Source organism: Macaca mulatta, chromosome 2 (genome assembly GCF_049350105.2).
Source record: "Macaca mulatta isolate MMU2019108-1 chromosome 2, T2T-MMU8v2.0, whole genome shotgun sequence".
Classification (NCBI taxonomy): Eukaryota; Metazoa; Chordata; class Mammalia; order Primates; family Cercopithecidae; genus Macaca; species Macaca mulatta.
Genome location: NC_133407.1, coordinates 162,700,928 through 162,727,912, shown reverse-complemented (window position 1 = coordinate 162,727,912; position 26,985 = coordinate 162,700,928). Strand labels below are relative to the sequence as shown.

At 39.1% G+C, this 26,985-nt stretch overlaps 1 protein-coding gene across 2 annotated transcripts in view; it reads left to right on the top strand.

Moving 5' to 3' along the window:
* The window catches only part of STXBP5L (syntaxin binding protein 5L), a 488,800-nt gene that overhangs the window by 115,799 nt on the left and 346,016 nt on the right, over window positions 1-26,985 (top strand). For both annotated transcript variants that reach the window (XM_015129967.3, XM_015129965.3), the window contains exon 5: window positions 3,331-3,431. In XM_015129967.3, the coding sequence (XP_014985453.2) occupies window positions 3,331-3,431 (101 nt within the window). The remainder of the gene's footprint in view (window positions 1-3,330; window positions 3,432-26,985) is intronic.

The following is a 26,985-nucleotide window of genomic DNA, read 5'->3' as shown; positions in this document are numbered from 1 at the left end:
TTTTTAACCAAGGCCTAACTTCATATTTTATCTTTATCTTCCCTGAAATGATCTTTTTGCTTATATACATATTGGCCCTTTTATCTGTATATATCTCCAAATGCATCTGTTGGAATAGATATGCATTTGTATTTATTTTGTGTCCATAGCTATTATGGGAATTAGCTCTCTACTTTATCTACATTTTTATAAAATTATGGTGATAAGGAACTCTCTGAAAACAAAATATGTATTTATGAAGCTCAGAGAGGTTGCAGATATTACATTAGTAGAAGGCTACTTGAGGCTTTCTTGAATCAGATTTTTATAGTGGAAATTAGAGTCTTCTAGAGCTTATTTTATATTAAGTGAGCCAGTCAATGCAAAAATGCTTTAAAAGTTTGTGCCGTGCCAAATGCAGGCACTTAGAAAATTGAATTCAGTGCCTCGGAAAAAAAAGTTTGGTTATTTTTTCACGGCATGACAATGATCTTTCATTCAGTGTCTGCATATATTTGCATATATCTATATCTGTATATCTTCCTAAGAACTTACATTGTAAATGTGGGTAAAATGTCTCATAGAACTTCATATCAGAGATAACCCGAGGCAAGAAAGATATTGGCAAATGCTCACTTTTCACTTCTCTTGGCTCAAAATCTTTCTCAGAAGACTGTGAGATCCTCTTTATTGACAAACCTAGCATATTTCAAATGTAGGCACACTTGCTGTGGGGTACTGAAATGAGAAAGGAAGGTAAAGAAAACATTTGAAAAATATTTCGTTGTAATAACTGCTTATTATTATCTAGAATGTCAGGCTTCTTGAGGTCTCAGTGCTACTCTGTAGTTCCTTGTTGAGGGATCTCAGCTGTTTGCCTTCTGCATGGATATACACTTACAGGCATAATTTGTTTCCATGTGATTTGTATTGGATCTGATCCTTTGAGATTTGTCTTCCAGGTCCTAAGTTTGCCCCTGTGGTACATAACTAAGAATAAATAAAGACAAGCCTTCAACCTCCTTGCCTTGTTCACATCATTTATCCTGAACTACTCGCCCTATGTACCTCACACAAAGTTTCTGTATCTTTTCCCAACTTCCCAGTTTCTGACCTGACTGGTTTTTCTATTCTTAGTTTTAAATATTTTCACAGATCTTTATAGTGCTTTTGGTAGGTTCACTTTGTTTTTATAAATGAACCTGGACACTCTGCTGATGTGCTTACTTTCACGTATCTGTCTCTGTTGGTGCTGTTAGGCTTAGTGGTATCGTTCACTTCCCTCCAATGATAAGTCACATCTCAGTTTTATCACAGAATTAAGAATGCTGGCTGGGCGCAGTGGCTGACGCTTGTAATCCTAGAACTTTGGGAAACTGAGGCAGGTGGATTACGAGGTTAAGAGATCAAGACCATCTGGGCCAAAATGGCAAAACCCTGTCTCTACTAAAAATACAAAAATTAGCTGGGCATGATGGCACACGCCTGTTGTCCCAGGTACTCGGGATGCTGAGGCAGGAGAATTGCTTGAACCTGGGAGGCAGAGGTTGCAGTGAGCTAAGATTGCACCACTGCACTCCAGCCTGACAACAGAGCAAGACTCCATCTCAAAAAAAAAAAAAAAAAAAAAAAAAAAAAAAAATTACTGCGTTCCTCACTAGAATTATTTAGGTATTACACTAAGATATTATTGAATATATGCTACTTTAATTCCATTTTGCCTTTGGCATGTTATATCTTCTGTATAGCATGTAACTATCTCTTGTAGAGCATGTTTTATTGTTGTTACATATCATGTTCTATCCTCACCCTATCTCAGGTGAACTTCCACCTCTCTGGGAAATGAGACCAGTATACTGTATCTCAAAAGAATCAATTGTAGCTCATCAAATGCTTTCAAGGAATCCTAATAGATTTCTAGTTGGTTTATAGGAAGCATATGTACAGTATACAAATAAAACAGGCAAACAAACACAAAAATTCTCAAAGCATATATAGAATACCTCCTATTTCATGGCAGGAAATTATCTGAGTTTATGTTAAGATATACATATCAATATATACATCTTTGAACATGTATATAGGTAATTAGATACAAATATGCAAATCATTTAAATTTCTAAATATTTTCGTGAATATGATCTTTGATTATGTTTCTATTTTTATAAAGCCATTCCTCTCTGAGACTAAAATCACTCATACCCAATATGAAGAGACCCATCATAGGATACATGAGCATTTTTTTGGCTTAGAAATTGTTACAGAAGGGCATTTAGATTCCTATCTTCTCTCTTCTAATTCAGAAAGAAGAAATAAATGCTAGCGATTTCAATATAGTTCTTCCTAGCATCTAATTGGGATATCTGTGATTGATACTGTAAACTATGAGAGATTACTTCTAACAAAGTACTTTGGAAAATATAAAAAGCCTTTCAGGTATCTCAGGACAACCAAGGTTCTGAAAGATCACTCTTAGAGAACACATTTAATGCTCTGGATTTAGGATCCATTAATGGATAAGCATCGACATTTTCAGCTGGTCAACTGTCATTATGGTAAAAGTTCTAACATTTTTAAATGATCTGATTTAACCCAGTAAATAAGTAGTTTAAGCATATAAGCAAAGTCATACAAACAGTTATTATCTGTCCATATGCTTTCTGCCACATTAAGAGGTAGAAAATATCCTATTGTATGTGAAATAGGATTCATTTGTATTTGGCAGTGCTGTATAAAAAGAATCTTAGTATAATTTTATAGTTATACTAAATTCTAGTTGGAGAAATGTTTTCTTTTATTATGGATATTTTCCTTTACTGTTGATGAAGCTTCTTAGACTATAAGAAGCAAATTAAATTATACCAAATATACTTTTTAGGAAGAATATACACTTTCCAAATATACAGAAAATTCTTGCACAGGAGAATTTTTATATGACCTGTATTCAATTTTGTAAGACTGCATTGAATATTTGCTTCTCTGTAAGGCTATATAGTATATGTGTAAATAGTAGAAACAAAAAACATCCCTAAACTATTTTTTCCCAAAGAAAAACCTTTAATGATCATAATGATGCTATAATAATTAATCCTCTCTATTGGTAAATAAATATTCCTTAAGCTAGTCTTTCTGACAGTCGAAATGCAGTGGGTCAGTTGCCTCTTCTACTTTCAGCATTCTTACCCTTCCTGATTGAAGTTTATGCACCTATCCTTCCTGATATTTCTGGGTTATATAGATGCAAGTAACTCTTCAGGTAGTAAAAAAATTGAGTAAATTAGCTTGTTTGTGCTTCACAAAAACCCTTAATTAAGTAAATCACACACTTACTTTATCTTTTTTTTGTTCTAGGGTGCCTTGGTCAGTGCAAGTTCAGATGATACACTTCATTTGTGGAACCTTAGACAAAAAAGGCCAGCCATTCTCCATTCTCTTAAATTTAACCGAGAACGGTAAGAACCTATGGATTAAACAATTTCTTAATGTACAACAAAATTATTTCCTGAGGAAGTTTCTGTTAACTTGACAGGTTTTTTCCCTCATAATCTCAACAGCTAGAAATAATTTAATGTTTATGCTTACTTTCATAGTGGTTTCTTTTTTGTAGAAAATGCATAATTGATATAGATCCAGTCACCTACTAATGCAATGTTTATTAGCTTAAGGAACTTTTGGGCTGTAATTATGGGATTTTCTATGTATAGAATCATATTATCTTCAAAGAGAGATAGTTTGACTTCCTTTCTTCCTATTAATATTTACAAGCTTTTTATTTCTTTCTCTTGCATGATTGCTCTGCCTAGGACTTCCAGTACTATGTTAACTAGGAATGGTGAGAGATGGTATCCTTGTCTTGTTTTGGTTTTCAAGGGGAATGCTTCCAGCTTTTGCCCATTCAGTATGATGTTGGCTATGGGTTTGTCATAGATGGCTCTTGTTATTTTGAAATATGTTCCTTCAATGTCTAGTTCGTTGAGGGTTTTTGACATGAAGGACATCAAATTGTACCAGAAGCCTTTTCTGCATCTATTGAGATAGTCATGTGGTTTTTGTTTTCAATTCTGTTTATATAGTAAATCACATTTATTTATTTGTGATTATTAAACCAACCTTGCATCCCAGGATAAAGCCTGCTTGAGTGTGATTAACTTTTTCATGTGCTGCAGGATTCAGTTTGCTAGTATTTTGTTGAGAATTTTTACATCTGTGTTCATCAAGGATATTGGCCTGAAGATTTTTTTGTTGTATTTCTGCAGGTTTTGGTATCAGGATGAAGCTGGCCTCATAGGATGAGTCAGAGAGGAGTTCCTCCTCCTCAGTTTTTTGAGTAGTTTCAGTTAGAATGGTACAAGCTATTCTTTATGCATCTGGTGGAATTTGGCTGTGAATCATTCTTGTCCTGGGTCCTTTATGGTTGGTAGGCTTTTTATTACTGATTTAATTTTGGAACTCTTTATTGATCTGTCCAGGGATTCAATTTCTCCCTAGCTCAATCTTGGGAGTTTGTATGTTTCCAGGAATATATTCATTTCTTTTAGGTTTTCTAGTCTGTGTGCATAGAGGTGTTCATAGCAGTCTCTGAGGGTTTTTTATATTTCTGTGGGGCTGGTGGTAATGTCTTTTTTGGCGCTTATGATTGTTTATATGGATCTTCTCTCTTCTTCTCTTTATTAGCTTAGCTAGTGGTCTATCATATTTCTTATGTCAAAAAATCAACTCTTGTACTCATTGATCTTTTGTATGTTTTTTTTTTGCATCTTAGTTTCCTTCATTTCAGCTCTGATTTTAGTTATTTCTTGTCTTTTGCTAGCTTTGGGTTTGTTTTATATTGTTTCTCTAGTTTCTCTAGGTGTAATGTTTGGTTGCTAATTTGAGATTTTATGAATTTTTGATGTGGACCTTTAGCACTATAAACTTTCCTCTTAGCACTACTTTAGCTGTGTCTTAGAGATTCTGATATGTTTTCTTGGTTCTCAGTAGTTTCAGAGAATTTCCTGATGTCTGCCATAATTTCATTGTTTACCCAAAGGTTAGGACCAGGTTGTTTAATTTCCATCCAATTGTATGGTTTTGAGTGATTTTCTTAGTATTTATTTTTATTTTTATTGCATTATGGCCTGAGAGTGTGGTTGGTCTGGTTTCATTTTTTTTAGATTTTCTGAGGATTGTTTTATGTCCAATTGTGTGGTTGATTTTAGAGCATGTGCTATGTGCAGATGAGAAGACAGTATATTCTGTTCCTTATGGGTAGAGCATTTTGTAGACGTCTAATAGTTCCATTTGGTCATGTGTTAAGTTTAGATCCTGGAAATCTTTGTTAATTTTCTGACTGGATGGTCTATCTAAAAACCATCAGTAGGGTGTTGAAGTCTCCCACTATTATTGTTGGGAATCTAAGTCTCTTCGTAGGTCTCTGAGAACTTGCTTTATGAATCTGAGTGCTCCTGTGTTGGGTGCATATATATTTAGGAAAGTTAGGTATTCTTGTTGAATTGAACCCTTTACCATTATGTAATGTCCTTCCATGTCTTTTTTGATCTTTGTTGGTTTAAAGTATGCTTTGTCTGAAATTAGAATAGCAACCCCTGCTTTTTTCTGTTTTCCATTTGCTTATTAGATTTTCCTTTATCCCTTTACATTGAGCCTATGGGTGTCATTACATGTGAGATGGGCCTCTTGAAGACAGCATACCATTCAGTCCTGCTTCTTTATACAGCTTGCCACTCCGTGACTTTTAATTGGAGAATTTAGCCCATTTACATTCAAGTTTAATATTGGTGTGTGTGGATTTGATCCTTTCATCATGTTTCTAGCTGGCTATTGTGCAGACTTGTTCATGTGGTTGCTTTCTAGGATCAATAGTTTTTATACCTAAGTGTGTTTTTGTAGTAGCTTGTAACAGTCTTCGCTTTCCATATTTAGTACTCCTTTCAGGACTTCTTGTAAGGCAGGTCTGGTGGTCATGAATTCCCTTAGCATTTGCTTATCTGGAAAGGATCTAATTTCTATGAGGCTTATGAAGCTCAGTTTGGCTGGATATGAAATTCTTGCTTGGAAATTGTTTTATTTAAAAAGGCTGAATATAGACCCCTAATTTCTCCTGGCTTGTAAGGTTTCTATTGAAAGGTCCTCTGTTAGCCTAATGGGGTTTCCTTTGTAGGTGACTTGCTTCTTCTCTCCAGCTGCCTTTCACTTTTTCTCTTTTATTTTAGCCTTGGAGAATCTGAAGATTATGTGTCTTGGCCATGGTCTTTTGTGTAGTACCTCACATTGGTACTGAATTTGTATTTTGGCCTCTCTAGTGAGGCTGGGGATGTTTTCATGGATGATATTTTGAAATATATTTTCCAAGTTGCTTGCTCTCTCCTTATCTCTTTCAGGGACACCAATGAATTGTAGATTTGGTCTCTTTACATAATCCCTTATTTTTTTAGTGTTTTGTTCATTTTTTTTCTCTGACCAAGTTAGTTCAGAGAACCAGTCATTGAGCTCTCAGATTCTTTCCTGAACTTGGTCTATTATTTTGTTGATACTTACAATTACATTATGAAATTCTTGTAGTGTGTTTTCCACTCTATCAGATCAGTTTGAGTCTTTTTTTTTTTTTTGAGACGGAGTCTCTCTCTGTTGCCCAGGTTGAAGTGCAGTGACACAATCTTGGTTCACTGCAACCTCCGCCTCTCTGGTTCTAGCGATTCTCCTGCCTCAACTTCCTGAGTAGCTGGGACTACAGGTGCACAGCACCATGCCTGGCTAATTTTTGTATTTTTAGTAGATGGGCTTTCACCATCTTGGCCAGGATGGTCAATCTCATGACCTCATGATCCATCTGCCTTGGCCTCCCAAAGTGCTGGGATTACAGGCATGAGTCACCACACCCAGCTGAGTATTTCTTATAATGGCCATTTCATCTATCAGTTCTTGTATCATTTTATTATAATCCTTAGATTCCTTGTATTGGGTTTCCACTTTCTCCTGAATCTTCATGATCTTCATTTCTATCTAGATTCTGAATTCTATTTCTGCTATTTCAGTCTGGTTAAGAATTCTTGCTGGGGAACTAGTGTGATTTTTTGTGGGAAAGGAGACACTCTGGATTTTTGAGTTGCCAGAGTTGTTGTGCTGGGTCTGTGTGGGCTGATTTTCCATCAACTGTGGTGTAATTTGAGTATAGTCAGTTGACTTCCTTTCTGGATGTTTTCAGAGGACTGAGACTTTATGCAGGACATTTATTTGTAGCTGAGTTCTTGTCCTTGGTTTCACAGAGAGGTAGATATATTAGCAAAATGATTTTGATGTTGAAAAATATTTTTGGGTTGTGATCCAGTAGATGCCACTTAAGCATAATGAGCAGTAGGCAGGCTTTGCTCAGCAATGTGGCACCTCTATTTCTTCTCAACTGTAGTCTCTTAGTGTTCTGAAAGTGGGCTCCTCTCCCACTTGAGTGCTGGCTACATGTCATTTCTTGGTACTCCCAGGCTGCACACCACAGCCCTGGGGCAAGCTCAGGCTTTATGTTCCTTACCTTGCTTGGAGACAACAGGGGAAGGAAACTTGCCAAGGTCAGTGACTGTGGCTGAGGACCTTTCACTTGTCTCTTGGGGCTCTACCCTAGAGAAATGCAGAGCTGCTGACAGTGCAGTCAGCCTGGTGTGAGGTGGCTGTATTATGGGCCCAAGCTTGGGGGGCACTGCCTGGTGATGAGCAGGGGGGATGGAGGGCTCATGGGGGAGACAGACTAGCCTCTTCTCCTTAGGGCAGCTGCAGTTTGTTCAAGGTGTAGTTAAAGCATTCAGATCTTTGCTGCTTTCCCAGCCTGAGGTTGATATGGTGGGCGGTGGGGGACAGAGAAATGTTGGGTAGAGAAGGGTGGTGTCCCTGGCAAGGGCTTCACCCTCAGGCCTTTGCCTGTGAACCTATGTGAGAACAGGCACTACTGTTTTGCTCCCAAATGTTGTATTTTCCAAGACCACTCTGGCCTGCCATGCCCCCATCCTGTGCCCATATAAACCTGAGAGACCTTAGCGGGCATGACACACACAAGTGGCTGAACATCAAAAGGAGCAGAAGAGCACACTGACAGACACCAGCAGACACAGGCAGGCCATCAAGGTGGGACGATGCAGAATTCATTTGGGGCTGGACTCCAGGGAAAGGCCACCTTCCCACTCCACCTCACCTTTTGTTCCCCATCCACCTCACTGAGGGCTACCTCCACCACTCAATAAAACTGTGCACCCATCCTCCAAGCCCACTTGTCATCTGATTTTTCTGGTATACTAGGGCAAGAATCTGGGATACAGAAAGCCCTCTGTCCTTGCCATAAGGCAGAGGGTCTAATTGAGCTGATTAACATAAGCCACCTGCAGACAGCAAAACTGGAAGAGCCCACTGTAACAGCCCACTGTAACACACACCCACTGGAGCTTTGGGAGCTGTAAGCACTCAACCCTAGACACTGCCATGGGGTCAAAGCCCCAAAGCACTCCCCATGATCTGCCCATCTGCATACTACCCCCTAGGGGTTTGAGCAGCAGGGCACAGAAGAAGCAAGCCACACCGCTGTCGCATGTACTGTGATGGGGATAAAGGAACATTCCTCCTGTTTCAAGGGCAGAAAGGGTAGTACCACTGCAGTGGCAGTGGTAGAGGGGCTTTCAGTTGCCTCTGGGAGCTGTATCTGAGGGAACACAGAATGTTGCTACTGAGGATGTTCACCCGAGGGGGTGGTGCCTGCACTGCTGGCCTGAGCTGGGGGCCCTGCTTGGTGTAAGAGGAGGGGCTGGAAGGTTCACAAAGAGGAGACTGGGCTTGTCTCTTTATAGTGACTGTATTATGCTAGCAGTGTGAATAAAGTCCTCAGACTCTTTGTTTCATCTGTAGTCCAAGGGCAGCAAGGGCAGAACTGCTGCCAAGGCAGTAGCAGAGAGGCTTTTGCTTCCTTCTGGGAGCCCCGCCCCAGGGAAACACAAAGCCACCAGCAGTGGGAATGTTCAGCTGAGGATGAGGCAGCTGTTCTGCTGTCCCAACCCAGGGACCCTGCTTGGTGAAGAGTTGGGAGTGAGAACTCACAGGGAAGACAGACTGGACTACTCTCTGTACTGTGGCTTCAATGTGGTGTAGGTTCCAGTGTAACAACCAGGCCCTTTGTTCCTTCCCCAGCCTGAGGGCAGTAAGTGCAGTACCACTGCAGCTGCTATGGTAGAAGGGCTGTGGGTTGTCTCTGGGATTTCCTCCTCAGTGAAATGGAGAGCTGCCACCTACTGAAGTGCTCAGGCAGGGCAGGGTGATTGTGCTGGGAGCCCAGGTCAAGAGGCACTACCCAGTGAAGAGTAGTGGAGGCATGTGGACAAGTCTGGCTGCTTTTCCATAAAGTGGCTGTATTGTGCTAGAGGTTTCTATCGGTCCCCAACCACTATAATTCCTCTCAGTCTCTAGGGCAACAGGAGCAAGGGCTGCAGGGCAGCAAAAATTGTGGCTTGCTTGCTTCTTCTGTGAGCTCTGTCCCAGAAAAGCATAGAGCTGCTACTAGCCTGAGAGCCTAGGTGGGGGGTGGCTGGAGACCCCAGTAGGGAGCCACTGCCCAGAGAAGCATAACAGGGTTGGGGACTCATGTAGAAAAGAGTTTGCTGCTTTTCTGTAAGGTGGCTGCACTGTGCGAGGGGTTGATGGTAGTCCCTAATCACTGTGTACCCTCCTGATCTTGAGAGTATCAGGAGGGAAGGTTGTAGAGCAACAAACAAGGTGGCCTGCCTCTCCCTCTGAGAGCTCTGTCCCAGGGAAGTGGAGAGCTGGTAGTGGCCCAAGAGCCTAGTGTGGGGTGACTGAGGTTCTAGGTCAGGAGGCCTTGCTCAGTGAGAAGTAGCAGGGATAGGGGCACATGTGGAAAACAGTCTGGCTACTTTTCCTTAAGGTGGCTGCCTTGTACTGGGTGTCTACATTGCCCCTAATCACTGCGTACCCTCCCCAGCCTGAGGTCACACAGGAGGGAGGGTTGTGGATGTGGTCTGCCTCTCCCTCTGGGAGCTTGTCCCAGAAAAGCACAGAGCTGCTCCTGATCTGAGAATTCTGGTACGACTATGGTGGCCTCACTAGTGTCCCAGGCCGGTGGGCCTTGTTACTCTTCAGCCACATGAAATCGGCCCCTTTCCTGGGGATGTGTGAGGGAGCCTGGCCTCCTCCATTGCTAGAGCTGCAGCTGCTGGTGTTGAGGTGCCTGGAGATCCAATACTCCTCGGAGTCTGGAGGCCCTGGTTGCGGGGATCATGAGAAATGGGATCCTGAGTCCAAGGATGCAAAGGTCCATGGCAAAAGTGTGAAACCCTGGGGACTGTCACTCACTCACTGTTCCCTGTGGTGCAAGGACTTCCCTGGCTCCATGCCACTTTTGGATGGGCAATTGTCCTGTCTTGCTCTTCTCTGTTCACTGTGGGTGATGCTGTTTCCCTGATAAATCCCCATGTTTCCACCTGGATGTTCTGGTTGAAGAGCTAGTGTCCATTCACCACTGTTTTTTCTCTCCATGAGAGTGGTGCTCATTAACCACTTCTAGTCAGCTATCTTGCCCCAAATCTCTGTACTTAGTCTTTTTTTTTTTTTTTTTTTAATGAGGAAGGGAATTTATATTTTAGATATTTCTGAAACTAGATAGGACTTATTTCTTTAGTCCTAATTTTGGTTATTTTAGTTTAAAATAAGTAATGTAGCAGACATTTCAAGAATATCGAAAAAATTTAAGATCAGTAAAGAGTTGTTATACTATTTATTTTTCTTTACCAGTAAAATATTACCCATTTAGATTACCATATTGATTTTATCTTTCTCTCTGCTGGTAAAATTTTTCTTCTAATATGTTGAGTAGATCTGACTGTATAGTTTTATGTGGTTGGACAGAGTGTTTTTATTTCTCCCTCACAATTGGAATATTGAAGGAAATGTTCTGGCCCCTTTTATGGTTTGGGGAGGAAGAATTGATTAGTGGTGATGATTTCCAATTGTAATTTTATTATCTCAACTGAATTAGATTAATTGGTAGAAATATAAAAGAGCAAGCTGACAGATTTGAGATAAGTTTCAATCACAGGAACTTTGAAAATGTTTTAATGCTTACATTAAAGATAAATGTGATATTTATCTCTTAAGAAAGATACATACATATTGTCATATAAGTTGAGAATATTCATTACGATCATAACTTATTGTAGGAGATGAAATTATCAAAGTATGGTGAATGGGAGGTTCAGGTCATTTAGGATAATTTAATCAAGCATCTTTTGGAACAGTCTCCAAAACATCTGATATTAGCCATATAATTATGTAAATTTTCTAAGTATGCTTATGTTTATGCTAAATGTGTTTCAGTTTATAGAATTTATACTATAAATTTGAGCTTATTTTATTAAGGCACCTACAGTCTTTAGTCTTACAATGTTTGAAGGCAGCAACCAGTCTTAGATTGTTAAGTAATAGGCTTTTATTATTATTATTACTATTATTGGAGTATTGTTATTGGAGACAGGGTCCCACTCTGCCTCCCAGGCTGGAGTGCAATGGTGTGATCATAGCTCACTGCAGCCTCAAACTCCTGGGCTCAAGCAGTCCTCCTTCCTCAGCCTCCTTAAGTGCTGGGACTATGGGCATGTGCTACCGTGCCCAGCTATTTGTTTTTTAAAGTAGAGATGGTTTCTTACTATGCTTTTTTTGAGACAGGGTCTCACTTGTCACCTAAGCTGGAGTACAGTAGCATGAGCATGGCTCACTACAACCTTGAATTCCTAGGCTTGAGCAGTCCTCCCACCTTAGCCTCCTGAGGTGTGCACTATGATGCCTGGCTAATGTTAATTTTTTTTTTTTTTTTTGGCAGAGGCAGAGTCTCTCCATGTTGCCCAGGCTGGTTTCAAATTCCCGGGCTCAATCTCTCCTCCCACCTTAGCCTCCTGATTAGCTGGACCATACGTGTGCACTACGATGCCTGGCTAATTTTTAATTTTTTTTTTTTTTTTTTTTTTTTTTTTTTTGTAGAGACAGAGTCTCTCCATGTTGCACAGGCTGGTTTCAAATTCCTGGGCTCAAGCAATCCTCCCACCTTAGCCTCCCAAAGTGCTGGGATTAGAGGCATGAGCCACTGTGCTTGGCCTGGGGTTCTCACTGTGTTGCCTAGGCTAGACTTGAATTACTGGGCTCAAGCTATCCTCCTGTCTTGGCCTCACAAAGTATTAGGATTACAAGTATGAACCATTGCATCTGGTAAGGCTTATATATTCTGTTTCTGGTGGATGATCCTTGGACTTCTTACAAATACAATTTTAAACCTAAATAAGGAAGAAAAAAAAGTCTTGATTTTTGTAATGCATGATCTTAGTAGTGAATAAAATAAAACACTCATATTTTAGGCGTAGCAGTCCTTGCTATCACAATCATAAATGTATGTAATACTGGAGAAAGCACAGAATTGTTTTATATGGCTTTTGAGTAAAATTCAAATGTAGGCTATGACATATAGACCCTTAAATTATCTGTACTTATGTATATTTAATTTTTCTTACTCTAGTGTTCTGCTACTTATTATCAGAGAATTTCTGAAAAATATTAGTTAAACTGGCAGGAAGCAATATTTTGTTGAAAACTCTATAATTTATGAGATCTCTGGCAAACTTGATCCATCTGAATTGACTTTTGCAGACCCAATTTATAACCCACATTTAAAATATTATTTTGTAAAGGCAATTTGAATTGGCTTTGATTCTTTTCAAAGTGTTGCATAACTAATACATTTACTGGGTTTGACATTCAAAAGGTACAGCAGTATATACAATAAAGGATCTTTCTTCTATTCCTGTCCTCTGAACACTTACTTAGTTCCCTTCAGCAGAGCTAAACAGTGTAATTAATTTATTGTTTCTTTATAGACATTCATTATGTACATATATAAGCAAATACAATATGTAACATAATTTTATTTCTTATACATACATAAGCAAAATAGAAAATCATATATTTTCATATATAGAGAGAATATCATATTTTTTTGGTTAAACAAATTAGCAAGACCTTTAAACAAATTAGCGAGGTCTTTATAACATAAAGAGGGAAAAAAGCAAGACACAAAATATACATATATATTTATATATATTTTATATACACACAATATATTGTTAAACAAATTAGCAAGATCATTAGAGTATATTATAAAGAAGGAAGGAAGCAAGACACAAAACTGTATAACATGCTACATAAAATGAAAATAAATAAACTACAGCTAAATGCAAATGGATGAAACTCATAAATACGTTGCTGAGCAAAAGAAGCTGAAAGCAAACAACTGCATATATATTATTCCATTTTTATATGCGTCAAAAAACAGGCAAATTATACTATGTTAATGTAGCATGTTATACAGTTTTGTGTCTTGCTTTTTTCCCTCTTTATAATATATTCTAAAGGATCACTCTTTATATAGACTCTCCCCTATTTTTTCGTTTGTGTGTAAATTGTACTGAATCATCAGGAAACTGTTTAAATCTTAAGTGTATACCTTGAAATAACTTTGCCGTTGTATAACAAACACCTAAGTCAAGATACAGAAACTTACTAGAATCACAGAAACTCCCCTATGTTACCTTCCAGTCACTTACCCCCAGGTATCCTAATTTCCAACTCTATAGATTAATTTTGCCTGTTTTTGACATGTATAAAAATGGAATACTGTATATGTAGTTGCTTGCTTTTGGATTCCTTTGCTCAGCACTGTATTTATGAGTTTTATCCATGTTGCATTTAGCTGTAGTTTACTTATTTTCATTGTTATGTAGTATTCTATTTCATGAATATTCCACAATTTGATTAACCATTCTATTTTAGTTCTTTCTCTTAAACTTAACTTTTGCATTTCTATTTTTTGTAACATTTATTTCTTTAGAAAATATATCAATAATTTGGTATAATTATAAAGAATATTATTTTTTGATTCTCTTTACATCTCTTTTTGTCTGTCTCTCATTCTCTCTCTCTCTCTCAATCACTCTCTCTATCTTCCAAATACACACTATAGCCTGACTCATCATATTGTTTTGTGTCTCCCAGGTAGCATAGCACCTTCCTCTTTTATGTATTTATTTTTGTTGTTGTTGTTGTTTTAATTTTTTCTTATTATACTTTAAATTCTGGGATACATGTGCAGAAAGTGCAGGTTTGTTACATAGGTATACATGTGCCATGGTGGTTTGCTGCACCCATCAATCCGTCATCTACATTAGGTATTTCTCCTAATGCTATCCCCTCCCCTAGACCCCCATCCCCCAACAGGCCTGGTGTGTGACGTTCCCCTCCCTGTGTCCATGTGTTCTCATTGTTCAACTCCCATTTATGAGTGAGAATATGCAGTGTTTGGTTTTCTGTTCTTGTCTTAGTTTGCTGAGAATCATGGTTTCCAGCTTCATCCATGTCCCTGCAAAGGACATGAACTAATCCTTTTTTATGGCTGCATAGTATTCCATGGTGTACATGTGCCACATTTGCTTTATCCAGTCCATCATTGTTGGGCATTTGGGTTGGTTGCAAGTCTTTGCTATTGTGAACAGTGCTGCAATAAACATACATGTGCATATGTCTTTATAGTAGAATGATTTATAATCCTTTGGGTATATACCCAGTAATGGGATTGCTGAGTCAAATGGTATTTCTGATTCTAGATCCTTGAGGAATCACCACACTGTCTTCCACAATGGTTGAACTAATTTACACTCCCACCAGCAGGGTAAAAGTGTTCCTATTTCTCCACATCCTCTCCAGCATCTGTTGTTTCCTGACTTTTTAATCATAACCATTCTAACTGGCATGAGATGGTATCTCATTGTGGTTTTGATTTGCATTTCTCTAATGACTGGTGATGATAAGCTGTTTTTCGTATGTTTGTTGGCTACATAAATGTCTTCTTTTGAGGAGTGTCTGTTCATATCCTTCGCCCACATTTTGATGGGGTTGTTTATTTCCTTGTACATTTGTTTAAGTTATTTGTAGATTCTAGATATTAGCCTTTGTCAGATGAATAGATTGCAAAAAATGTTCTCCCATTCTGAAGGTTGCCTGTTCACTCTGATGATAATTTCTTTTGTTGTGCAGAATCTCTATAGTTTAGTTAGATCCCATTTGTCAATTTTACCTTTTGTTGCCATTGCTTTTGGTGTATCGGTCATGAAGTCTTTGCCCATGCCTAAGTCCTGAATGATATTGCATAGGTTTTCTTCTAGGATTTTTATGGTTTTAGGTCTTACCTTTAAGTCTTTAATCCATCTTGAGTTAATCTTTGTGTAAGGTGTAAGGAAGGGGTCCAGTTTCAGTTTTCAGGATGTGGCTAGCCAGTTTCCCCAACACCATTTATTAAATAGAGAATCCTTTCCTCATTGCTTGTTTTAGTCAGGTTTGTCAAAGATCATAATGGTTGTAGATGTGTGGTGTTATCTCTGAGGCCTCTGTTATGTTTCATTGGTCTGTATATCTGTTTTGTTATGAATACTATGGTGTTTTGGTTACTGTAGCCTTGTAGTATAGTTTGAAGTCAGGTAGCATGGTGCCTCCAGCTTTGTCCCTTTTGCTTAGGATTGTCTTGGCTATGTGGGTTCTTTTATGGTTCCATGTGAAATTTAAAGTAGTTTTTTTCTAATTCTGTGAAGAGTGTCAATGGTAGCTTGTTGGGGATAGTATTGAATCTATAAATTACTTTGGGCAGTATGGCCATTTTCACAATATTGATTCTTCCTATCCATGAGCATGGAATGTTTTTCCATTTGTTTGTGTCCTCTTTTATTTCCTTGAGCAGTGGTTTGTAGCTCTCCTTGAAGAGGTCCTTCACATCCTTTGTAAGTTGTATTCCTATGCATTTTATTCTCTTAGTAGCAATGGTGAATGGGAGTTCACTCAGGATTTGGCTGTTTGTCTATTATCGGTGTATAGGAATACTTGTGATTTTTGCACATTGATTTTGTATTCTGAGACTTTGTTGAAGTTGTTTATCAGCTTAAGGAGATTTGGGGCTGAGATTATGGGGTTTTCTAAATATACAATCATGTCATCTGCAAACAAAGACAATTTGACTTTCCCTCTTCCTATTTGAATGCCATTTATTTCTTTCTCTTGCCTGATTGCCCTGGCTAGAACTTCCAATACTATGTTGAATAGGAGTGGTGATAGAGGGCATCCTTTTCATATGCCAGTTTTCAAAGGGAGTGCTTCCAGGTTTTGCCCATTCAGGATGATATTGGCTGTGGGTTTGTCATAAATAGCTCTTATTATTTTGAGATACGTTCCATCAGTACCTAGTTTATTGAGTGGTTTTAGCATGAAAGGGTGTCAAATTTTGTCGAAGGCCTTTTCTGCATCTATTGAGATAATCATGTGGTTTTTGTCATTTGGTTCTGCCTATGTGATGGATTATGTTTATTGATTTGCATATGTTGAACCAGCCTTGCTTCCGAGGGATGAAACCGACTCGATGTTGGTGGATAAGCTTTTTGATGTGCTGCTGGACTTGGTTTGCCAGTATTTTATTGAGGATTTTTGCACTGATGTTCGTCAGGGATATTGGCCTGACATTTTCCTTTTTTGTTGTGTCTCTGCCAGGTTTTGGTATCAGGATGAAGCTGGCTTCATAAAATGAGTTAGGGAGGAGTCCCTCTTTTTCTATTGTTTGAAATAGTTTCAGAAGAAATGGTACCAGCTCCTCTTTGTACCTCTGGTAGAATTCAACTGTGAATTCATGTTGACCTGGACTGTTTTTGGTTGTTAGGCTATTAATTTCTGCCTCAATTTCAGAACTTGTTACTGGTGTATTCAGGGATTCAACTTCTTCCTAGTTTAGACTTGGGAGGGTGTATGTGTTCAGGAATTTATCCATTTCTTCCAGATTTTCTAGTTTATTTGCACAGAGGTGTTTATAGTATTCTCTGATGGTAGTTTGTATTTCTGTGGGATCAGTGGTGATATACACTTTATCATTTTTACTGCATCTATTTGATTCTTCTCTCTGTTCTTATTTATTACTCTAGCTAGTGGTCTATTTATTTTGTTGATCTTTTCAAAAAACCAGTTCCTGAATTTATGGATTGTTTTTGAAGGGTTTTTCATGTCTCTGTCTCCTTCAGTTCTAGTCTGATCTTAGTTATTTCTTGACTTCTACTAGCTTTTGTATATGTTTGCTCTTGCTTCTTTAGTTCTTTTAACTGTGATATTAGGGTATTGGTTTCAGATCTTTCCCACTTTCTTCTGTGGGCATTTAGTGCTATAAATTTCCATCTAAACACTGCTTTAGCTGTGTCCCAGATATTCTGGTATGTTGTGTATCTTTGTTCTCATTGGTTTCGAAGAACATCTTTATTTCTGCCTTAATTTTGTTATTTACCCAGTAGTCATTCAGGAGCATATTGTTCAGTTTCCATGTAGTTATGTGGTTTTGAGTGAGTTTCTTAACCCTGAGTTCTAATTTGATTGCACTGTGGTCTGAGAGACTGTTTGTTATGATTTCTGTTCTTTTGCATTTGCTGAGGAGTGTTTTACTTCCAGTTGTATGGCCAATTTTAGAATAAGTGTGATGTGGTGCTGCAGTGAAAGCATATTCTCTTGATTTGGGGTGGTGAGTTCTGTAGATGTCTATTAGGTCCACTTGGTTGAGAGCTGAGATCAAGTCCTGAACATCTTTGTTAATTTTTTGTCTCATTGATCTGTCTAATATTGATAGTGGGGTGTTAAACCCTCCCACTGTTATTGTGTGGGAGTCTAAGTCTCTTTGTAGGTCTCTAAGAACTTGCTTAATGAATCTGGGTGCTCCTGTATATGGTGCAAGTATATTTAGGATAGTTAGCTCTTCTTGTTGCATTGATCCCTTTACCATTATGTAATGACCTTCTTTGTCTCTTTTGATCTTTGTTGGTTTAAAGTCTGTTTTATCAGAGACTGGGACTGCAACCCCTGCTTTATTTTGCTTTCCATTTGCTTGGTAAATATTCCTCCATCCCTTTATTTTGAGTCTATGTGTGTCTGTGCATATGAGATGGGTCTCCTGAATACAACACACTGATGGGTCTTGACTCTATCCAATTTGCCAGTCTGTGTCTTTTAATCAGGGCATTTAGCCTGTTTACAATTAAGGTTAATATTGTTATGTGTGAATTTGATCCTGTCATTATGATGCTAGCTGGTTATTTTTCCCGTTAGTTGATGCAGTTTCTTTGTAGAGTCGATGGTCTTTACAATTTGGTATGTTTTTGCAGTTGCTGGTACCGGTTGTTCCTTTTCATTTTTAGTGCTTCCTTCAGGAGCTCTTGTAAGGAAGACCTGGTGTTGACAAAATCTCTAAGCATTTGCTTGTCTGTAAAGGATTTTATTTCCCTTTGCTTATGAAGCTTAGTTTGGCTGGATATGAAATTCTGGGTTGAAAACTCTTCTCTTTAATAATGTTGAATATTCCCCCCCAAACACACTGTCTTCTGGCTTGTAGGGTTTCTGCAGAAATATCCGCTGTTAGTCTGATGGGCTTCCCTTTGTGGCTAACCTGACATTTTTTCCTTCATTTTAACCTTGGTGAATCTGACGATTATGTGTCTTGCGGTTGCTTTTCTCAAGGAGTATCTTTGTGGTGTTGTGTGTATTTCCTGAATTTGAATGTTGGCCTGGGCCTGTCTTGCTAGGTTGGGGAAGTTCTCCTGGGTAATATCCTGAAGAGTGTTTTCCAACTTTGTTCCATTCTCTCCATCACTTTCAGGTATACCAGTCAAACATAGGTTAGGTCTTTTCACATAGTTCCATATTTCTTGGAGGCTTTGTTCATTCCTTTTCATTCTTTTTTTTTCTAATCTTGTCTTCACGCTGTATTTCATAAGTTGATTTTCAGTCTTGATTTTCATTCTTTCTTCCGCCTGATTGATTTGGCTGTTGATACATGTGTATGCTTCAAAAACTTCTCGTTCAGTGTTTTTCAGCTCCATCAGGTCATTTATGTTCTTCTCTAAATTGGTTAATCTAGTTAGCAATGCATCTAACATTTTTTCTAGGTTCTTAGTTTCCTTGCATTGGGTTAGAACATGCTACTTTAGCTCGCGGGAGTTTTTTATCGCCTAACTTCTGAAGCCTACTTCTGTCAAATTCATTCCCCATGCAGTTTTGTTCCCTTGCTGGCGAGGAGTTGTGATCCTTTGGAGGAGAAGAGTTGTTCTGGTTCTTGGAATGTTCAGCCTTTTTGCGCTGGTTTCTCCCCATCTTTGTGGATTTATCTACCTTTGGTCTTTGATGTTGGTGACCTTTGGATGGGGTTTTGGTGTGGATGTCCTTTTTGTTGATGTTGATACTATTCCTTTCTGTTAGTTTTCTTTCTAATAGTCAGGCTGTCTGCTGCAGGTCTGCTGGTGTTTGCTGGAGGTCTACTCCAGACTGTTTGCTTGGGTATCACCAGTGGATGCTATAGAACAACAAAGATTGCTGCCTGTTTCTTTTTCTGTAAGCTTCATCCCAAAGGGGCACCCGTCAGATGCCAGCCGGTGCTCTCCTGTATGAGGTGTCTGTCGACCCCTGCTAGGAGGTGTCGCCCAGTTGAGGAGGCAGTCTGTTCCTTGGCAAAGCTCGAGCACTGTGCTGGGAGATATCTATTCAGAGCTAGCAACCAGGAATGTTTAAGTCTGCTGATGCTGTGCTCACACCTGCCCCTTCCTCCAGCTGCTCTGTCCCAGGGCGATGGGAGTTTTATCTATAAGCCCCTGACTGGGGCTGCTGCCTGTCTTTCAGAGAGGCCCTGCCCAGAGAGGAGGAATTTAGAGAGGTAGTCTGGCTATAGCACCTTTGTGGAGCTGTGGTGGGCTCCATCCAGGTGGAACTTCCTGGCAGCTTTGTTTACACTGTCAGCAGAAAACCACCTACTCAAGCCTCAGTAATGGTGGACGCCCCTCCCCCCACAAAGATGGCATGTTTCTGATCGACCTCAGACTGCTGTGTTGACAGCAAGAGTTTCAAGCCAGTAGATCTTAGCTTGCTGTGCTCCGTGGAGTTGGGATCCACTGAGCTAGCCCACTTGGATCTCTGGCTTCAGCCCACTTTCCAGGGGATTGAACGGTTCTGTCTCACTGGCATTCCAGGTGCCACTGAGGTATGAAAATCAACTCCGCAGCTTGCTCGGTGTCTACTCAAATGGCTGCCCTGTTTTGCTCTTGAAACCTAGTCTGCGGGTTGTGAAGACTGTGGAAAGTGTAGTATCTGAGCTGGAATGCAGTGTTCCTCACAGCACAGTCCCTCACGGCTTCCCTTGACTGAAGGAGGGAGTTCCTCAACCCCTTGCACTTCCTGGGTGAGACAACCCCCCACGCTGCTTCTGCTCGTCCTCGATGGTCTGCACCCACTGTCTAACCAGTCCCAGTGAAATGAACTGGATACGTCTGTTCGAAATGCATAAATTATTCGCCTTCTGTGTTGATCTCACTTGGAGCTGCAGACCGGAGCTGTTCCTATTTGGCCATCTTGCCAGCCGCCCTTGCATTTCTATTTAAGTTTAAGAAATGGCTTGAAAAATTCCACAAACACCCTTGTGAGATTTTGATTAGAACTACCTTGAATCTATAGATAATTTTCGGGAGAACTGACATGGCTATGGGAGATGGCAATATTGACTCTCTGTCATTGACAATGACAATAGTGATTCATTCAATCTGTGGACATATGTTATATTCCTTTGTTTGCTTAGAGTCTTTGCTTTCCCCAAGTAACATTTATAGATTTTTTTGTAGAGGTGTTCCACATTTTTTTAGGTTTTGTCTTAAATATTTGATTTTTTAAAAATTTTCAACTTTTAGACACAGAGGATGCATGGGCATGTTTATTACATGGACATATTGTGTGATGCTGAGGTTTGGGCTGTGGATCCTGTCACCCAGGTGGTGAGCATAGTACCAAATAGGTAGTTTTTCCATCTAGTATGTAGTTTGCCTTCCTCCATCTTCTAGCAGTTCATAGTGTCCATTTTTCCAATGTTTATGTCCATGTGTGCTCAATGTTTAGCTCCTACTTTTAAGTGAGAACATGTAGTATTGTTTTCTGTTCCTGCATTAATTCTTTTAGGATTATTGCCTCTAGCTGAATTTTTGTTGCTGCAAAGGTCGTGATTTTATTTTATTTTTTATGGCTGCATAGTATTCTATGGTGTATATGTACCACATTTTCTTTATCTGATCCACTGTTGATGGGCACCTGGGTTGATTCCATGTCCTTGCTATTATGAATAGTGCTGTACTAAACATATGAGAGCAGATGACTTTTTGGTAGAATGATTTCTTTTCCTTTGGGTGTATACCTAGTAATGGGATTGCTGGATCAAATGTTAGCTCTGCTTTAAGTTCTTTGAGAAATATTTGATATTTTTAATGCTTTTGTAAATGGTACTTATATATACATATTTTATAATATATTCATACATATTTATACATTATATAAACACACACACATCTTTTATTTGTTTTTGTTACCATATTACACTGGGTAGGACCTTGTATTAACTATTTATTGCTATGTAACAATATTACCATAAACTTAATGACTTAATACACATTTATTATCTCATAGTTTCAGCGGATTAGGAGACTAGTCATAGCTTACTTGAGTTTACAAAAAGTTTTAAAAATGTTTTTCAGAGATAGAGTCTCACTATGTTGTTCAGGCTGGCCTCAAACCCCTAGGCTCAAGGGATCCTTCTTTTTCAGCCTCCCAAGTATCTGGAACTACAGGCATGTGCCACCATGCCTGGCTTATTTAGGAATTAAAAAATATATATTCTTAGCTGACTTTTTAGTTGCAGGGTCTTGCAAATTAAAATTGTGGCCAGGGCTGTGCTATCTTCTGAGGTTTGACTGGGAAAGGATCCTTTTTCAAGCTCATTTTGTTGTTGGTAGCATTCACATAACTTGCATGTTGTTGGATTGAGGGCCTAAACTTTTTGCTGGCTGTTTGGCCAGAGGTGATCCTCAGTTTTTTGCCGTATGCCCTCTCAATAAGCCAGCTCACAACAGAATACCTTGCTGCTTCAAAATCAATAAGGGTGTGAGTTTCCTTACAAGATGGAGGTCATAATCATATGTGATCACAGAAGTGCTATCCCATGACCTTTGTCATATTCTGTTAGTTAAAAGGAAGTCACAGGTCCCATGCACACTCACGGGCAAGAATACTATGAGGTGGGACTTGTGGAAACTACCTTTGAGTTTGTCCCCTATAGGCCTCCAGTATAGTACTGACTAAAATGGACAAGAATGGTGGTTTTCCTGTCTCATTACTGATTGTAGGGGGAATGTTTGCATTACTTCACCTTTAAGTGTGATGTTTGCTGGAGGATTTTTGTAGATGGTCTTTGTAAGATTAAGAAAGTTTATTTTGCTCTTATTTTCCTATAAGGATATATGTATATACGCTTATAGGAAAAATATATTTTAAACCATTGAATGGGTGTTGAATTTTTTCATATACTTTCTCATGTATCTATTGAGATGTGACAAGACCAGCTCGGTTGGGGAGACCCTAACCCAGCAGCACTAGAGGAATTAAAGACACACACACAAAAATATAGAGGTGTGAAGTGGGAAATCAGGGTTCTCACAGCCTTCAGAGCTGAGAGCCACGAACAGAGATTTACCTACATATTTATTAATAGCAAACCAGGCATTAGCATTGTTTCTATAGATATTAAATTAACTAAAAGTATCCCTTATGGGAAATGAAGGGATGGGCCAAATTAAAGGAATAGATTGGGCTAGTTAACTGCAGTGGGAACATACCCTTAAAGCATAAATCACTCGTGCTATTTTTGTGGCATAAGAATGCCTTTAAGCAGTTTTCTACCCTGGTTGGGCCAGGTGTTCCTTGCCCTCATTCCCGTAAACCCACAACCTTCAAGCTTGGGTGTTAGGGCCATTATGAACATGTCACAGTGCTACAGAGATTTTGTTTATGGCCAGATTTTGGGGGACTTGCTCCCAACATGTCTCCCTTCTTTGATTTGCAAAGAGATAAAAGCAAGGGCAGCTTTGTCACAGTGAGCTACTTTTCGCAGGAGTCAGGATCCGCGTCTGCAGACTATACAAAGACAAACAACATAGATTAAAAGCACAGTCATCATTGAAATCACAGAGCTTCCAAGTGTTTTTATCCATTTAAATGGTTTACTAGCTGCTAATTTGTCTGGAGCTCCTTTAAGCACTCCAGTTCCTGGCATTAAGGTCAGGTGTGCGTGGGATGCTTTAAATATTTGTTCTTTTAATTTTGCTGTATCCAAAGACAAGTTTGTAGAGTGTCCTTCTAGATGCTTTTTTATTCTTTCCCAAATTTTGATCCTTGTAAGAGAATTTAATAGTGTCCACAAATCCTTATGTTTAACTCCTAGAGTGGGCCATATCATTTGCGGTTGAGGTGACACTATACTGCCATGGTTCCAGATAATAGGAACTTTTGCCATACTTCTTATCATTTCTACTATCTGACCATTTTGTTCAGATCATCTGAACATAGTGTGGCCCTGGCACACAGACTGAGAGGTGCAATTCAAGCTAAGCATCCCCTTAGAGGTCCAATTAATAACTATTCCATAGGAATCTTTGTGTAGCACCTCTGCCTGTTCTGCAAAGCAATCTTCCTAAACAAGTACGTTCATTTTTTCTAACTGGGTCCAATCCTGTTTACAGAATAGGTTTTTAAGGGCGATATGCCTCAATTATAGGAGCAGATTTATTATGGTAAATAGTGAGATCAGAGGGCATGTGTAACTTGTCATAGAGTTATTGCATTCAGGCATTATTGCCAGTCCTTATTGAAGGAATACTCATGGCAGTGGTGATAACCGCTATCATAGCTACCATTAAATTATTCATTGTGACTGGTTGTCCCACTTTCCTCAGGTTTTCTTCTGCCATCTGTGACAGCTTCTTGATCTGTCCCCAGGTGGGTGGCTGTGTTCGACGGGTGTTGCTCGTGATAGGTGGGGTCCTCCTCAGCGTCAGTCTCGACATGACTGCAACCGTGGGGTCCTCAGGATCCTCACAGAGTCTCTTCCTTGGCTCTGACTCATGATAAGGTTTCAGGTGTCTTGATGGTATCCAAATCGGTTGTTGATTTTTGCCTGGAGAAATACAAGCATAACGTCTACCCTAAGTTATTACTTTACGTATTTCCCGACTTTTTGTTATCGGATCTCTCCACCAAATCGGTTGTTCTGCTTCTGTCTTTGCAGCTGATTTCTGTAGATGCTGTTCAGCTGCTGATAACATCTGGCCTTTGGGCAGGCTCAAAAAATTTAAAGTTAATAATGCTAGGTTCAGTTACATCTGTGGGGTTCCATCATTGTTTCTCCCTTTCTGCTTTTGCAACTGCTGTTTTAGGGAGAGATTCATTCTTTCCACTATGACTTGTCCTTGAGAATTGTATGGGATACCAGTAATGTGTTTAATATTCCACATAGAGAAAAATGTAGCTAGAGTTTGGCTAGTATAGCCTGGGCGTTATCTGTTTTAATAGAAGCTGGAATGCCCATCACCACAAAACACTGCAAAAGATGATGTTTAACACAGAAGACTCTCCTGTTTGGCATGTAGCCCAGACAAAGTGAGAAAATGTGTCCACACATACATGTACATAAGCTAGTCTCCCAAACAAGGGAACATGTGTGACATCCATTTGCCAAATAGAGTTAGGTTCCAGTCCTCAAGGATTAACTCCTCCTGTAAAAGATGAGGAAGGTACCATTTGGCAAAATGGGCATCACTGGATAATAGCTTTAGCTTCTTTCCAGGTAATGCTATATCTGCGTTTGAGACCAGAGGCATTAATATTGGTGAAATTGTGAAAGTGTCTAGCATTAGATATTGCAGTAGCAACTAGGCAATCAGCCATTGGATTCCCTGCAGTCAAAGGTCCTGGAAGAGGTGTATGAGCTCTAATGTGAGTGATGTGAAAAGGGTGCATTCTACTCCTAACTGCTGTTTGCAGTTGGATAAATAAAGTCATCAGTTGTTCTTCTGTATGAAATCATAACTGAGCATTTTCAATTAACTGTGTGGAATGAACCACATATGAAGAATCAGAAATCACATTAATAGGCATATCCAAAGCAGTCAATACCTCAATTACAGCTACAAGCTCCGCTTTTTGAGCTGAAATATAGGGCATCTGAAAAACTTTACTTTTTGAGCTAGAATAAGAAGCTTTATCATTACTAGACCCATCTGTAAAAACATTCTCAGCACCTTCAATTGGCTTAAATTTAGTTATTTTAGGGAGAATCCAATTAGTTAATTTCAAAAACTGAAACAGCTTCGTTTTAGGAAAATGATTATCGAGAACACCCATGAAGTCAGCTAAATGGGTTTGCCAAGTAAGACTATTTATAAAAGCTTGCTGTATTTGTGCCTTCGTGAGAGGTACAATAATTTTTCCGGGATCATATCCATGTAATTTAACAATCCGAGTTCTCCCAATCCCTATCATAGTAGCGATTTGATCTAAATAAGGAGTTAGAGTCCATGAATTAGTATGTGGAAGAAAAAGCCACTCTACTAAGTCCTGTTCTTGGACACTAACACCAGTAGGTGAATGCTGAGTTGAAAAGATTAGCAAATCTAGAGTCTTCTCTGGATCTATTCTATTTATCTTTATGGATATCTATTTAGCTTTATGGATTTCTTCTCAATCAGTTGTAACTCTGCCTCTGCCTCCTTTGTTAATTGCCGAGGGCTAGTGAGACTAGGATTTCCTTTAAGAATAGAAAATAGGTTACTCATGGCATAGGTAGGAATGCCTAGAGCAGGTCATATCCAAATAATATCCCCCCTAGTAATTTTTGAAAATCATTTAATGTGTTTAATTTATCCCTATGTATGGTTACTTTCTGTGGCACAATGGTAGTGTCATTTACTAAGGTCCGCAAGTAGGAGTAAGGAGTAGTAGTCTGAATTTTGTCAGGAGCTATAATTAAACCAGCGTGAGAAATTGAATTTTGCAAGTGATCATAACATTGGAGTAATATTTCTCGAGTGGGGGCAGCACAAAGTATATCATCCATATAGTGAATAATGTAACACTGTGAACATTTTTTGTGAGTAGGTTCAATTGCTTGCCCCACATATGTCTGGCAAATAGACTGTTTAACATGCCCTGTGGCAACACTTTCCAATGATAATGCTTAGCAGGCTGCAGGTTGTTTACTGCAGGAATTGTAAATGCAAACCTTTCACAGTCTTGCTCAGCTAAAGGGATAGTAAAGAAACAGTCTTTTAAATATATGACTATTAAAGGCCAATTTTTTGGAATTATAGCAGCAGAAGGCAATCCTGGCTGTAATGCTCCCATAGGTTGTATAACTGAATTGATGGCTCTTAAGTCAGTTAACATTCTCCATTTTCCTGATTTTTTCTTAATTACAAAAACTGGAGAATTCCAAGGAGAAAATGTTGGAGCTGTGTGCCCATTTTCTAACTGTTCAGCAACTAACTCCTCTAAAGCCTCCAGTTTTTCTTTGCTTAGCGGCCATTGTTCTATCCAAATTGGCTTATCTGTTAACCATTTTAAAGGTACAGGTTCTGGAGGCATAACAATGGCCACCATCAAAAATTATTTCCTAATCTTTGGCAGGAACTTTGTTTTTCCGCTTGAAGTGGTTCTTTCAAACCTTGCAAATTTTTTCTAGTCCCATACCAGGGACATACCCCATTTCATGCATTGTATGTTGACTTTGAGGGCTATATAATTGTTCTGGAATTAGAACTTGTGCTCCCCATTGTTGTAATAAGTCTCTTCCCCATAAATTTATAGGTACAGAAGTTATAATTGGTTGAATAGTCCCAGGTTGTCCATTGGGCCCCTCACAATGCAAAAGATAACTACTTTGATATATTTCAGCGGCTTTACCAACTCCAAGTATGTTAAATTGAGCAGGTTGAATTGGCCACGTGGACGGCCAGTGCTGTGGAGAAATGATTGAAATGTCCACTCCTG